Source organism: Alternaria incomplexa (genome assembly GCF_024043165.1).
Source record: "Alternaria incomplexa strain BMP 0042 chromosome Unknown scaffold_10, whole genome shotgun sequence".
NCBI classification, from domain to species: Eukaryota; Fungi; Ascomycota; class Dothideomycetes; order Pleosporales; family Pleosporaceae; genus Alternaria; species Alternaria incomplexa.
Genome location: NW_026249859.1, coordinates 27,992 through 40,448, shown reverse-complemented (window position 1 = coordinate 40,448; position 12,457 = coordinate 27,992). Strand labels below are relative to the sequence as shown.

General features: G+C 53.9%; 4 protein-coding genes across 4 annotated transcripts; 3 read left to right on the top strand and 1 right to left on the bottom strand.

Annotated features, from left to right (window-relative positions):
* Positions 1 to 301: 301 nt before the first annotated feature.
* J4E90_006912 (uncharacterized protein) lies at positions 302 to 2,860 on the top strand (the record flags this gene model as incomplete). Its single annotated transcript, XM_051436454.1, has 1 exon — positions 302 to 2,860. One exon carries the CDS (start codon positions 302 to 304, stop codon positions 2,858 to 2,860), a length of 2,559 nt encoding a protein of 852 aa, XP_051289200.1.
* A 521-nt stretch (positions 2,861 to 3,381) lies between these two features.
* Positions 3,382 to 4,872, top strand: J4E90_006911 (uncharacterized protein; the record flags this gene model as incomplete). Its single annotated transcript, XM_051436453.1, has 2 exons — positions 3,382 to 3,792; positions 4,000 to 4,872. 2 exons carry the CDS (start codon positions 3,382 to 3,384, stop codon positions 4,870 to 4,872), a joined length of 1,284 nt encoding a protein of 427 aa, XP_051289199.1.
* Positions 4,873 to 8,005: 3,133 nt separating this feature from the next.
* On the bottom strand, positions 8,006 to 9,349 carry J4E90_006910 (uncharacterized protein; the record flags this gene model as incomplete). The annotated part of the gene is made up of 1 exon (XM_051436452.1): positions 8,006 to 9,349. The coding sequence occupies one exon, from the start codon at positions 9,347 to 9,349 to the stop codon at positions 8,006 to 8,008; it is 1,344 nt and encodes a 447-aa protein (XP_051289198.1).
* Positions 9,350 to 10,020: 671 nt separating this feature from the next.
* J4E90_006909 (uncharacterized protein) lies at positions 10,021 to 11,211 on the top strand (the record flags this gene model as incomplete). The annotated part of the gene is made up of 3 exons (XM_051436451.1): positions 10,021 to 10,085; positions 10,132 to 10,286; positions 10,349 to 11,211. 3 exons carry the CDS (start codon positions 10,021 to 10,023, stop codon positions 11,209 to 11,211), a joined length of 1,083 nt encoding a protein of 360 aa, XP_051289197.1.
* Between the last annotated feature and the right edge of the window lie 1,246 nt (positions 11,212 to 12,457).

Genomic DNA, 12,457 nt, shown 5'->3' with positions numbered 1-12,457 from the left:
TGAGGCGACGTGAGGCCGGACGCGCCTGATTGGCCCTGGCCGGGGGCGCCCGATGGGGGCTTCAGGCGGCTGGGCTGCGAAACCCCGACGACAATTTGCGACATTGCGACAATCTCCCTCGACACCACCAAGCCCCCGTCCATCTCGCTCAATTTCCCCGCCCGCCGCGCCCATCACGACTCTCGCATGCGATGCCCGTCTGCCTGCCGTAGCAGCCTCTCCGCCCACCGCGCCCGCGCCCGCAGCCGTGGCTCCCCTTCCGCCCCAGGCCCATCGCCCTCGCGCTGCACACGCCTGGGGGATGAATACTAGCGGCTCCGCCTACACCAACCTCGAGTCGCTGCTGCTGTTCCAGTGCCTGCATGCCTACGGCGTCGCCCCGTCTGTCTTCGGGCGCATCTCCGACCTGCTGAAGAAGCACCCCGACGTGGCCGCCCACAAGTACTTCCAGCCCGGCCGCCTCAGCCCCGATGCGCTGCGCAGCTTCTACCTGGAGCGTCTGAAGCGGGAGCTCGAGCACGAGCAGGGCGGCGACAGCGATGGCCCGAACGGCGAAGTCACGAATCCGGCCAAGAGAAAGAGGCATAGCCCAAGTCTGCCGACGGTGCAGGAGTCGCTGCAGCACCAGCACCTGATCCCGAAGCTCGTCACCAAGCTCTACGCGTCTTATCGATATGAGATCACAGAGCAGATCCGGATAGAGGAGGAGCGCTACGAGCGGCTGCAGCGCGACCTCCAGGGCATCGAGCGCGGAGAGTGGGACGACCAGCTGCGTGAGAAGGCAAGCGGCCGGACACCGTCATCGCGCAGTCCTACGCTGCCCAGGAAGTCGCCGCATCTCGCCCCGAAGACGCTGCAGCCGAATGCGAACCCCACGCCTGTCCAGAATGGCACACGTGGAGCGCCCGCCATCGCGCCTTCCCCAGATCCATCTCAACAGCAGCCGGCATCCGCGCTACCACACCCGAACGGACACCCTTCGCCATCCCAGCGCAAGAAGCAACATCCCTCTTCAGACGGACGACGGACGCCTTCCACGCCGCAGCCAAACCCAAGTCAGCCGCACGCACCGTCGCGATTCCAGCAACCGCCGCAACCGCACGCCAACTACAACTACCCCCAGAACATACAGCCCCAGCCAGGCTCGCACCAAAATGCCAGCCATCCCCCGCAACCGCCGTCACCAGCGCTGGGGTCTCCTGGGCCTCAGTTCCAGCCCCAGCCAGGCCAGAACTACGCGATGAATGGCGCGCCTCAGTATGGGCCACCAGGCTCCCAACCGCCATACCCTCCACACCAGCAGTTCCCCATGCAACAAGCTCCAGGGCCTCATTCACCCGGAGTTCACCATGGACAACAACAGAGGGCGCATTATCCCCCTCCTGGTCACCAGCCCTACCACCCACTACAACCGCAAATGGCCCAGCCACCGCCCCAGGCAGGCTTCATGCTTCCACCGTTCCAAGTTGCGCCTCAAGACCCCTCGCGCGTCCACCATCAAGCCGCCGTGCCGCCGCACCACCCTCAGGTCTCCACGCCTGCGAGCAATCGGCAGCAGCCCAGAGCAAACATACAGACTCCCGGCACCGGCACCGGCAGATCAGGCGCGCCTCAGATGCATCCCCTCGTCATCCAGGCGAGACAGTCTTTCTCCACCCCGATGAATGCACGCTCTCCGCAAAGTGCTCTAGCAACCCCGGTGTCAGCCAAGAGTCTTTGGAAACGATCAAGCTTTACCGGGACACCTGGAAGTTCTGCGAGCCCGCGCCCCGAAGTGCTTCCTCTCGACGACGTACCGCCGCTGATTCGGCCAAAACAGACATCACCAAAGGCGAAGACGCAGCGCAAATCACGGACAAAGGGCAAAGGCAAAGAGGCAGAGCAAGAGTCCACGATAGACGTCGAGACACCACAAAACTCTCAGCACCACGATCAAGAAGACGACTCTTTACTGGAGCCCGAGACTCGGTCTGGACGCTCACGGAGAAAAGCTCCCGCGAAACGAACAAGACCCGGCAGCATAGCCTCCTCCCGCGCAGGTGGTTCTGTGCGGGATCGGAGTCGAAGCCGTTCCATCCTCTCGCATACCGATACAGTAGCAGGTGATAACGAGTCGCAAGCTGGTCGTCGCATTAAGTCAGAGCGCGGAAACTCGGTGGACCCCACTGAAGAGGAAGGTTCTGTTGGAACACCGTCACACATGTCCACACGACGCCGGGGAGCAGCTCCGGCCTCATCACTCTCATCACGTCGAAAACGAAATGCCCGTGAGGCGTCTCTCGAAGAGAATGACGATGCGTCCTTCAGCACTCCAGGCCCACCCAAGACCCTGGTCGCGCCACGGAACTTCGCCCGCATGACGGCACCCATGATGTACGATATCAACTCGCACAAACATGCCTCGACATTCAATACGGCCGTTCGCGCGAAGGATGCAGAAGGATACTACGACATCATCAAGCGCCCTACAGATCTTTCTTCCATCAAGAAGGCTATAGCAACAGGCTCAAAGCAAGTCGCCGCAGCCGCAGCCGCGTCAGATAACCCAACCGGTAGTCCTGGTGGTGTCATGGGAGGCGTCGTAGAGTTGCCTGTGACGGCTGACAATGTCCCGCCCAAGGCCATTGTCAACGCTGCGCAACTGGAGAAGGAGCTCATGCGCATGTTTGTCAACGCCGTCATGTTCAACCCTGGAGAGGATGGCGTGGTGAACGATGCGAGAGACATGTTCCAAACGGTTCAAGGCCTAGTCAGTACTTGGAGAGACGTGGAGAGGGATAGTGGTCGCACGGGAAATGAGGGTACTCCATCGGTTGAAGAAGAGGACCTGCCCACCGCGAGCAAACGAAGGAAGATATAGTATAATCCTCGAACGGCTAAGCATGATTGATCACAGCATGGGAAGGAGTTGGCGGTGATTTGGAGTCTACATCGATACCATGTCACGACACTGCTGCGGCAGGCTACCACTTTTAGAATTGAACATTACTCATCTTGACCGTCTTCATCGTCGATGCAGCAGTCAGTAATACCGCCCACCTCTACACTCCTATCTTGTTGGTAGATTGCCGTCCCTGGTGATATCGAAGTGACTGCTATCTCAGGCCCGCTTCGGGTGGACCCTTTGCTCAGGCTCTTTTACTTTGAGGTGAGAGACGGTGACCTCGAATACATGCGCCCAGCTTATAAAACACTGCCAGGTCTACATCCTCCCTCTCTCTCTGCTACCTTCTCAACTCTCCTCTTCCCGCACGCAGACGGCCACCTGCACCCAGCATATAAAACACTGTCAGCTCTCTCTTCTCCCTCCATCTCTCCTGCCTCCTCAACTCTTCTCATCTCGCACACAGACGACCACCAGCTGCAAATATCTGTCACTCCATGATGGATCACTCCAAGGCTACTACACCTCCAGCGACACCGTCGCGCGCCTCGATTGATACCACCACCAGTGCCGAACGCTCGACTGTCTCCATGCATCTACCTACAATGGATAACAGCGACGACTTTATCGAGATCCCACACGTTCCAGATCTCGTCGATATCACCCCGCCCCAAATGCTTATGCGAACGCCCATCACCATCGAATGCGGACCCGACCTCCAGACCAAGCTCATCTTTCATCAAGAGATGATTTGCTGCCACAGCAAGCAACTCAGCAATATGTTCGAAAAGGCGAAGCCCACAATGCTCAACTATGAGAAAGCCGACAACGTCCGCGATGAGCTGGCCCAATACGTATTCCCCGAGGTCAGTGCGAAGGCGTTCGAAACTGGTCTCTTCGATAAACAGGTATGTCTTGTTGATACACCCTGGATGTAGATATGCAAGCATCAGCGGGCCCTCCACCTTGTTCAAGGGAAGAGCTGAGCACCATAAGCCTACGTTGACGATACATCTCCTCACTTAAGGACGTTTTATTGACGTAGGCTACAGGCCTGTTCAGTTTCTTCCTTGCATGACTTCCGCTTTTGATGGTCTATCTCTAACATTCTATAGGCCAAACCTCTGATTATGAAGGCATATGACAACTATCCTTTATTTGGATACTCCAAAGGCGTCAAAGAGGTAATCATGGACGCAGTAGCTGGAGAGCATCACGCCAAGAACATCAAGAAGATGCCTCAGAAGCCAGCAGCCGACTTGAGTCTAGTTAGCCGTTTGGAGCTTCTTAAGCCTCAGGCCGTATACACCGTAGCCTCGCTGCTCTTTGCCCGACTTCACGCCATCAACAAGACCGAAATTCAGAAGGCAAAGGGTGACCCATTGAAAGCCGCCGCCCAACATCGTATCATACTCCCCGATGTCGAAGAGTCCACGGTTCGAGCGCTCATGGAGTGGATGTACCAGAGAAGGTTTCCGTTGATGGGGACAGAACAGACATACGCTGTCATGAAGCTCGCTCAACAGATTGGGATCGAAGTGCTCGCCGATCAATGCCGTACAGCGATATTCAACGCTACTAACATCAGCATCGAGCGCGCCGATGCCGATGGTACCTCTTTCCAAACGCTCATAGGATATGGCACAAAGCCCGCCGCTGACGACATCGTCGCCGTTGTCTTCAACCACGCTATGAAGGACGAGAGCACACCCCAGGACCTGAAGGGCCTCGTCATTGACTCCCTGGCCGGGTATCTTGATATCGAATTATGGCAGCACGTCAAGAGCCAGATCAACCATAGGACGGCACTTGAAATCATTCAAGCCATGGTCAAATTGAGACAGATTGTCAAAACCGAGATGGACGGCCAAGACAGCATCAAGTCCGAGAGCCAGGAAGCCTCTAGCACCGATGTCTCCGAGAACATGGAAGTGGACGAGGACAAGAAGCCCATTCACGTTAAAGAGCAGAACGAAAAACACGTTTAAGGAAGACATCCGTGCGCTGCCGCAAAATCGACGAAATCCGAAGCCGATGCAGATTTCCAGGAAGCAGGCGCGTGATGCGCTGGGAGCGATGGGGAAAAGTACAGTCTGGAGGTATCTACGGATCGTAGATCCCTCATACAAATTAGCGATTGCTTTCTGCGTTTCATTTCTTGCTTTCTACGCAAATTCCAACGAGGAGATGGGCAGTATTACTAGCATATTGTTCTTTTCACTTTTTCATCCAATCAATGGTTGCACATGTGACCCTTCGGCTCGTAGTGGTGGAGGGTTTCGGTGTGTTCTACGTCATTTTATGTCTTTGCTGATGAAGGTGGGTGGGCTCTGGGGACGCTTACTTAGGTACATCGGTCCTACGTCTCCACGCTCATATTAGATCAGTCTGAGTTGTATGCGGTATCACGTTGGCAGTGCGAAGGTGCCACCGCGTATTGATTCGTATGGGGAAGGGTCTTCGATCCAGCAGCCGCCCGAAATGATCGATGTCTCCATATCATCGATGCAGAGTCTTCAGTGGCGAAGTACTGCTTTTGCGCAACGCTTTCTCAAAAATGCTGGTGTGTGTATCCCTTGCGTGCGACAATCCGAGCGAGTCATATCCCGACGACCCGGTCTAGTGACGGGAGCGTTCAGCGGGGAAGAGGGGGACTCGAGAGCCATAGCGGTTGCCGCGGGTGTGGTGTACGGGTTGCACTATGATGTAGCTTCGAAGAAGGACTTGCTGTTGACTGGACACTCTCAGGAAACCATAGCATACTACTGCGTAGCCTTCCAAGGTCACGTCATATCTCCACTCAAACCACGATATCCCGTGAAATTTCCTGTTCCAAAGGTATACGGTGCTGAGGCTAGCAACAGTGGCGTTGCTTTCGATAATTTCTGGGAACAAAGATAGACCAATTATCTCTGCGAGAAGACATATGGCACTACGACCCCTACACACGGTTCGTACGACTCGTTATTAGTCCAAGCTTTGCTACTGTAGCCTGAGTCGCTAAGGGTATGGCGTTTTGTTATAGCGTACGTTGCTTCATCGACCAGTGGAAGGCCCATCGTAGTCTACCGAGAGTCTCGACATAGCATCGATCGTAAATATGGCTGCTTGATCGAACAAGATTGCGATAATCATCGATATTGCTTGATTAAAACATTCCGTCGGGATCGAAAAATGCGTCCAAGAGTGCCTTTTGGGGTAGATCCTCCGCTTCATGTGCACTCTTCTGGTCGAGTTGAGCAATCTTGATCGGCCCGCTGGGGGTAGTGACAAGCTGCCGCGGTCTCTACCCGTGACTGATGCCACGTGGAATGCGGTATCATGCCTACAATGAGATGCAGTATTCCGATGTCATGAGCGGGACATGGCAGAGAACAGACTTCCGTCATCTTCGTCGCTGTTTGTTGCTCGATGCGTCGCGGGCTTCTCCTGCCCCTTGCAAGCTTCCCCAAATTAGAGCTTTTCCTGATCTCCCCAACGACACTTAGTGGCGTAATTGTAGCAGGCCCAGCCCGTCTCAGTCTTGCCAGTGAAAAGTCGCAAGAGGCAATATATTTGGCGCAAATGTTATTTCCCCACGAAAGCTCTCTGTCGTGCGACTTGAGCCAAATAGCCTACGTAGCTGCCGCCGGCTTGCTACATGACACAACGTCACACGTCCAACGGAAGCGGGATATCCAGCGCAAAACACCGTCGTTGCGTGTACAAGAACTAGCAGGAACATAATTTTGGAGAAGATCTGGAGAGCTTTCCAGAGGCTAGAGCTGGGGATGTTACCGCTTTCGTTGACTGTCTTTTCTCTAACGCTAGCCTGCGATACGAAGTCTTTTCCTTGATATCCCTGTCCTACAAAGGAGAGATCTGGTCTTGAAAAGGCGGCTTGTCATCCGCAATCGTGGGATGCATCAGCAATCATGTTCCAATTCTCAGAACTTCTACAACTACCCCAAATCTTCCGCAAAGGCGAAGCACGATCAAGTCGACATCGGCAAGAACAAGATGACGCCGTCGAACTGTCTGACATGTCCAACATAACACCCATACGATCAGCAGAAGTCTCTCCACGCTCCTCATTGGACTCAACGCGCTCGGCATCTTCTTCATCATCTTCTTCCAGCACTTTGTCAGCAGTTTCAAGAACATCAATCTCACCGAAACGGCGATCATCGCGTCTTCCGACTCTTTCTTCGCCATACTTATACGAGACGCCGGTCTCTTTCTCTGGGCCACGGGGGTGCTCGCACGGAATGTACCGCTAGAAACGTGTGAGCAGCGCTCATGCTTTAGAAGATGCCGGTAATCCTAAGTCTGGCACGCCTAACGGTTGACGATATCAGCCTCAGCATATCCGGGACGAGGAAATGACCTGACGTATCCTTGGAGAAGATGACATCCCCACTGACCATCCGGCCTTAATGAGAAGACCAAAAGTTATCATCGGGGAAGGTCGGTGGAAGCTGTGTCTGTCGTGGATAGTTAGGTTTCTGAATGGGATGTTACGGCATGGATATAGAATCGGGCTGGTGTTGGACCGGGTCAGACTTGTGAATATGTGGCGGTTGAGTGTACCATAAAAAGTCTTTCGTTTCGCACATAATGCCCACTTACAAACCTAATCTTCAATCACTTCATTACACTAAATTCTGTACAATTATCAAATGAGGTGGGGAAAAGAAGTTTGGGAAATGCGCTGCAGTTAGGTAGCAGACAACTTCAGTGGTTCCAGGGTGTTTGTATACGTCATTCGCTTGCGCTAACCAAGTCCGGGCTAATGCGGAAGTCTTCCGCTTCCCATCCGCCTTCACACCAGTATTTCATCTCCGGAACTCGACTTCGTCAAACATCCTCCAGTCACATACTCTGAGATCGCCCCGATGGATGGATGAATGTTTTTGCGCAGATTAATTGACGCTATCTGTGGAGCTATCTGCATCGCTGCCTCCAATGTGTCCGGAGCGAGCTGGGCCGCGATCCGGTTCATCCCCCAACAGCGGCATCGTGCTCTCGACTGATAGCACAAGTTCATTGCGACTATATACTCCATTGACGTCGGAACCGGAGGATGAAGATCCGCTCACCTCATTCGGCGATTGGACGCGAGCCAGCGTGGTCGCCGTCGTCTCACATGTCGCCATCCCCAGTGAGCTGTCGCGAACCCTCACCCGCAACAGATATCAACTCGTCCTTGTCTGGGTAAGCGGATCCGCCCGCATCCCAGTGCTCTGTTCGGAAGTGGGTGAGGAATACCACACCACGACCTTCAATGCTCACCTTGCAGACAGGACAATGCCTGAGGCCTTGGTTCTGAACAGCTAGGCTCCATACTCTTGGAATATTCCGGCGAATATGCTCTTTCAACGATTTTTCGACATGAGATTCTACAAGACCACGGAATCGAGAATGTTCCCTTTCCCACATAGCGCCCAAGGCTACGAGCAGCGCGCGATTGGCACCACTCGGCTCCAGTGCTCTAAGAACGGTCGTCATGTCCTTGTATAGCTGCGTGGTGTGGTACTCCAATGATTCCTCTGGTGTCTGCCGACATATGAGCTGTATTGATACGATTTGAGCCATCAGGATATCAAGATGCTCTAGCCGCAACGGCAAGTCTTCCACGCACCGAGAACGGACGGTAACAGCGGCACTGGTCTTGGTTGCGAACACCACCGTGGGGCAACAAGGCGGTATGGTCACAGCCTGTCCGGCACGCTGAACAAAGGCAATACCGTTTTCTAACTCATGGCATACACTTGCGTAGTTTGGTGCGATATCTCCGGCAAGATCTATGAGATACTTGTTCAGCGTCGTCAGATTATGCGGCGTAGGCGGATACACGATGTATACGCGCACACCGGTGATGACATGTATGGTACTGGTGCTCATCAGGGCTGACGCCTCCAAGGGAAGGAGAGCACCACAGGACATGATCGAAGTGGTGTCGATGGATGACCGGGTGAGCGTACTCGAAGCCTCGTTCTCGCCCTGAAATAGTCTGAGACATCGGTCTATTACAGGCGATCGGAAGGTGAGCGTCGTTGCGTATGGTGCAAATTGTTGGTCCTCAAGATGTTCCACAAGCGTTCGAGCTATACTCTCCCGACTTCCGTCACCTTCGAATAAACGGAGAGAAAGAGGAGGGGGCCTGGGGGGATACAATTGCGCTTCGTCGACCCACGACTGGTGCTTCTCCAGAATCTTCCTCAGTGAGCGCGGGTGTGGCCAACAGGCGCCTGTTTCGTACAGTGTCAATTCCGGAATGTCAGTGACTTTGGAGGCACCATAAACAGTAGCAGAACTCTGGACAGCGTCGCCATTCTCAACACTGAGGAGACTGATACGGCCAGGGATTATGAGATCCGCGAACTCTGCTGCACGAGCAGCTGGACATGATTGAAGTTCGCGGATGACAGGATCGAGAGTCCATAGGTGAAGGGTGGTCGATGTCGTCTTGGAATTACCTGACATCATTGGTGTTGCGATTGCCGTGGCTGTGAAGGCTGGGTTGGGGTGGGCGCAAAGGGGAAAGAATATTGGAGTGGAGCATGAGGGTATGAGTGTTAATATCTATACGCAAGAAAAGCTTACACTAGCTTCTAGGCGAGTGCGCCATTTTCTCAACAGTGAAAGTGCCTCACACTTGTTGCTCCTGCCGCGATCGGTTCGAAGAGAGAAGGAGCATGTCCGTCGCCGCGGATGCGTTAGCCCAGATTGAGCTTAGTCCAAGGAATACCCGCGGACACGCCATGCTTGACTATTTGAATCACCGACACAGATGAGTATACGAAACGACCTCTGCGCAATATATACGGATCAGCAATATATTCCCGCAGTAGGCGTGTCGACTTCCGCGGAGCAGCGTCGAGCGGAAGAGGAATGGGATCCTTTGACAAGATATATACCTCTTGACTATCTCCGTTTCATAACGAATGCTCTCTCAGTATCTTTTCCGCACCAAGCCGATCACAGCTGAATCCGTGACCCTTAACTTTGCGTTTCTAGTCCCTCAATGACAAGTCGGACATGTCAGCCTGAAAGCATGGCGGTGAAAAGGCTCACAGCAGCAATGTCATACACGATCCAGTACCCGACGATCCTGGTATCGTCGAATTTGAAGGACTAGCTGACCCAGAAATCCCATGAACTGGTCTTCTGGAAACAAAACGACGCAGCTAATCATCGTCACGTCCATAACCCTTCTCTCGTAAGTGACATACTACGCACTGGCCCAGCATCCTAACATCTTCTAGACCCATTGGCTCCACCATCAACGCCGCTGCGACTCTGAATATTCTCAAACAGTTCAATTCCACAAACCAGACCGTCGGCACCCTGGTGACGAACATCTTCCTTCTGGGATACACATTCAGACCACTAGTGATCGCGCCACTGTCAGAACTATACGGTCGGGCTATCTTGTACAAGATTGCAGATTCTTCTTCGTCGTCTTCAACGTGGCATGCGCAGTGTCTGATAGCCTGGCCTCTTTGGTCGCATATCGTTTCCTGGCCGGCGCCATGGGCTCATGTCCTGTTACACTCGGTACTGGATCTATCGCCGATATGGTGGCAACGGAGAAGCGTGCTGGAGCCATGGGCGCGTATATCATCGGTGCTGTCTTGGGGCCAGCCATCGGTCCCGTTATTGGCGGTTATCTTGCCCCAGCAGCGGGGTGGCGCTGGACCTTTTGGATCATGGCTATCGCATGCGGTGTCATGACCCTGGTGTCTATCTTGTTTGTGCGCGAGTCGTACCCTTACGTCCTGCTTGAACGCAGCGCACAGCGTTTGCGAAAAGAGACGGGCAATTTGCGTCTGCGGTCTGCGTTAGACACTGAGAAGACGCCAAGGAGTCTCTTTGTCTTCTCCATCACCCGTCCACTAAAGTTGCTCTTATCCCCGATCGTCTTCTTGCTTTCCCTCTACGCCGCTATCGTATATAGCTATCTCTATCTCTGCTTCACTGCTTTCGAGATCGTATTCTATGGCCAGTACAGTTTCTCTAGCGGCGAGGCTGGCTTGGCAACACTCGGCATAGGCATCGGCTCGGTGCTGAGATGCGTCATATGTGGCGTGGCTGCGAATGCCGTCTCCAAGATATTGACCGCGAAGCACGGTGGTGATCCAAAGCCAGAGTACCGACTGCCACCCATGATACCTGGTGGCTTGTGCACGCCAATTGGCTTGTTCTGGTACGGATGGTCTGCGCAGGCTAGAGTGCATTGGATTGTGCCTATCGTTGGTACGGTCTTCATTGGCATGGGCATGGTCTTCAACTATGTAAGACTTCCTTCTGGCATCCCAACGACCTTTCAGCATCCAGATGACTAAAAACAAGTAGATGCCGAGTGCCATGTACCTCGTCGACGCATACACTGTTCATGCTGTTTCTATAACAGCTGCAAGTACAATCTTCCGATGTCTTCTCGGGGCCCTCCTTCCGCTTGCTGGCCCTGCCATGTATGATACACTAGGCCTGGGCTGGGGGAATTCACTTCTTGGTTCCATCTCCATTGCCTCCTACCCGGTATCATTCATCTTGTATCTGTATGGGGAGCGACTGTGAAACGCCAAGATTTTCCAGGTGGAAATTTGACTGGCTTTTGCAAGCTATTGCTTGAGTACGGCGGGTGACGGTATCTGATTGATGGGAGTTTGAAACGATGTGGATATGTCATCTCTATATGTGATGATAGGCTGGGTTTGTGAACGTATTCATCTAATCACTGCTCTGATGCGAATGTTCCTTACCAGGGCGGTGTCGCTTCTAGTCGGAAATACCGAAGCCGACGTCGTAGTCGCCGTTGATAACGCTCATAAACTCGAGCACAACCTCGACGAGAAGGCAGATCGCGGAGGCAGTATTATTGGGAATAATAATAGCATCGACCCGTCGCAAAAAACAAACTTCTTACAGCTCTGTGCCACATAAATTGACCGCAGCTGTCACATCCCGGGCGGGTGTATTCTGGTGTTTCGGCTGTCTATCCGTAGCCGGTTCCACAATCGGCTATCCGCGCTAAGGCACCAAGCAACCGTGATTTCCTGTTCTGCGCGTCTTAGCTGCATCAAGACTGCACGCCAACAGGCTTAACGCGTCCCAACCAATGGCACGCTCAGACGATCGGCGGCAGCACGGGCGCACGTCTCCACCAGCACCCACGGCGCCTGTCCTCTATCACTGTCATGATGGGCCTCGTTGCCGTTTGTGCCCTGCTACTGGCGCCGCTTAGGGAAGGCGGGATGCATTTGCGGCAAGCGGCCATGATGGAGATTGGAAGGAGCGATAGCTTGGTTCGCTGGTTTGTTTGTCGAGACGCGAGAAGTTGTTCGTCTTGTTTCTTCTCAGCTATTTCACTCTCGTTGTCGCTGGTCTCGTTCTTCACGCCCGTTTGCGCTTCCTTTCTGCGCTGTACAGTCGTTCGTTCGTTCGTTCCTAGTCGACGCCACTGCCGTTCACTGTGCACTTGCGGCGAGCTAGTGCGTTTGCCTGATATTTGCTTGCAGCTATCGCGACACATTTTCTCTTGCAACCGCGCCACATCGAAAGCAAACCACTTCGTCGATACACTGCAAG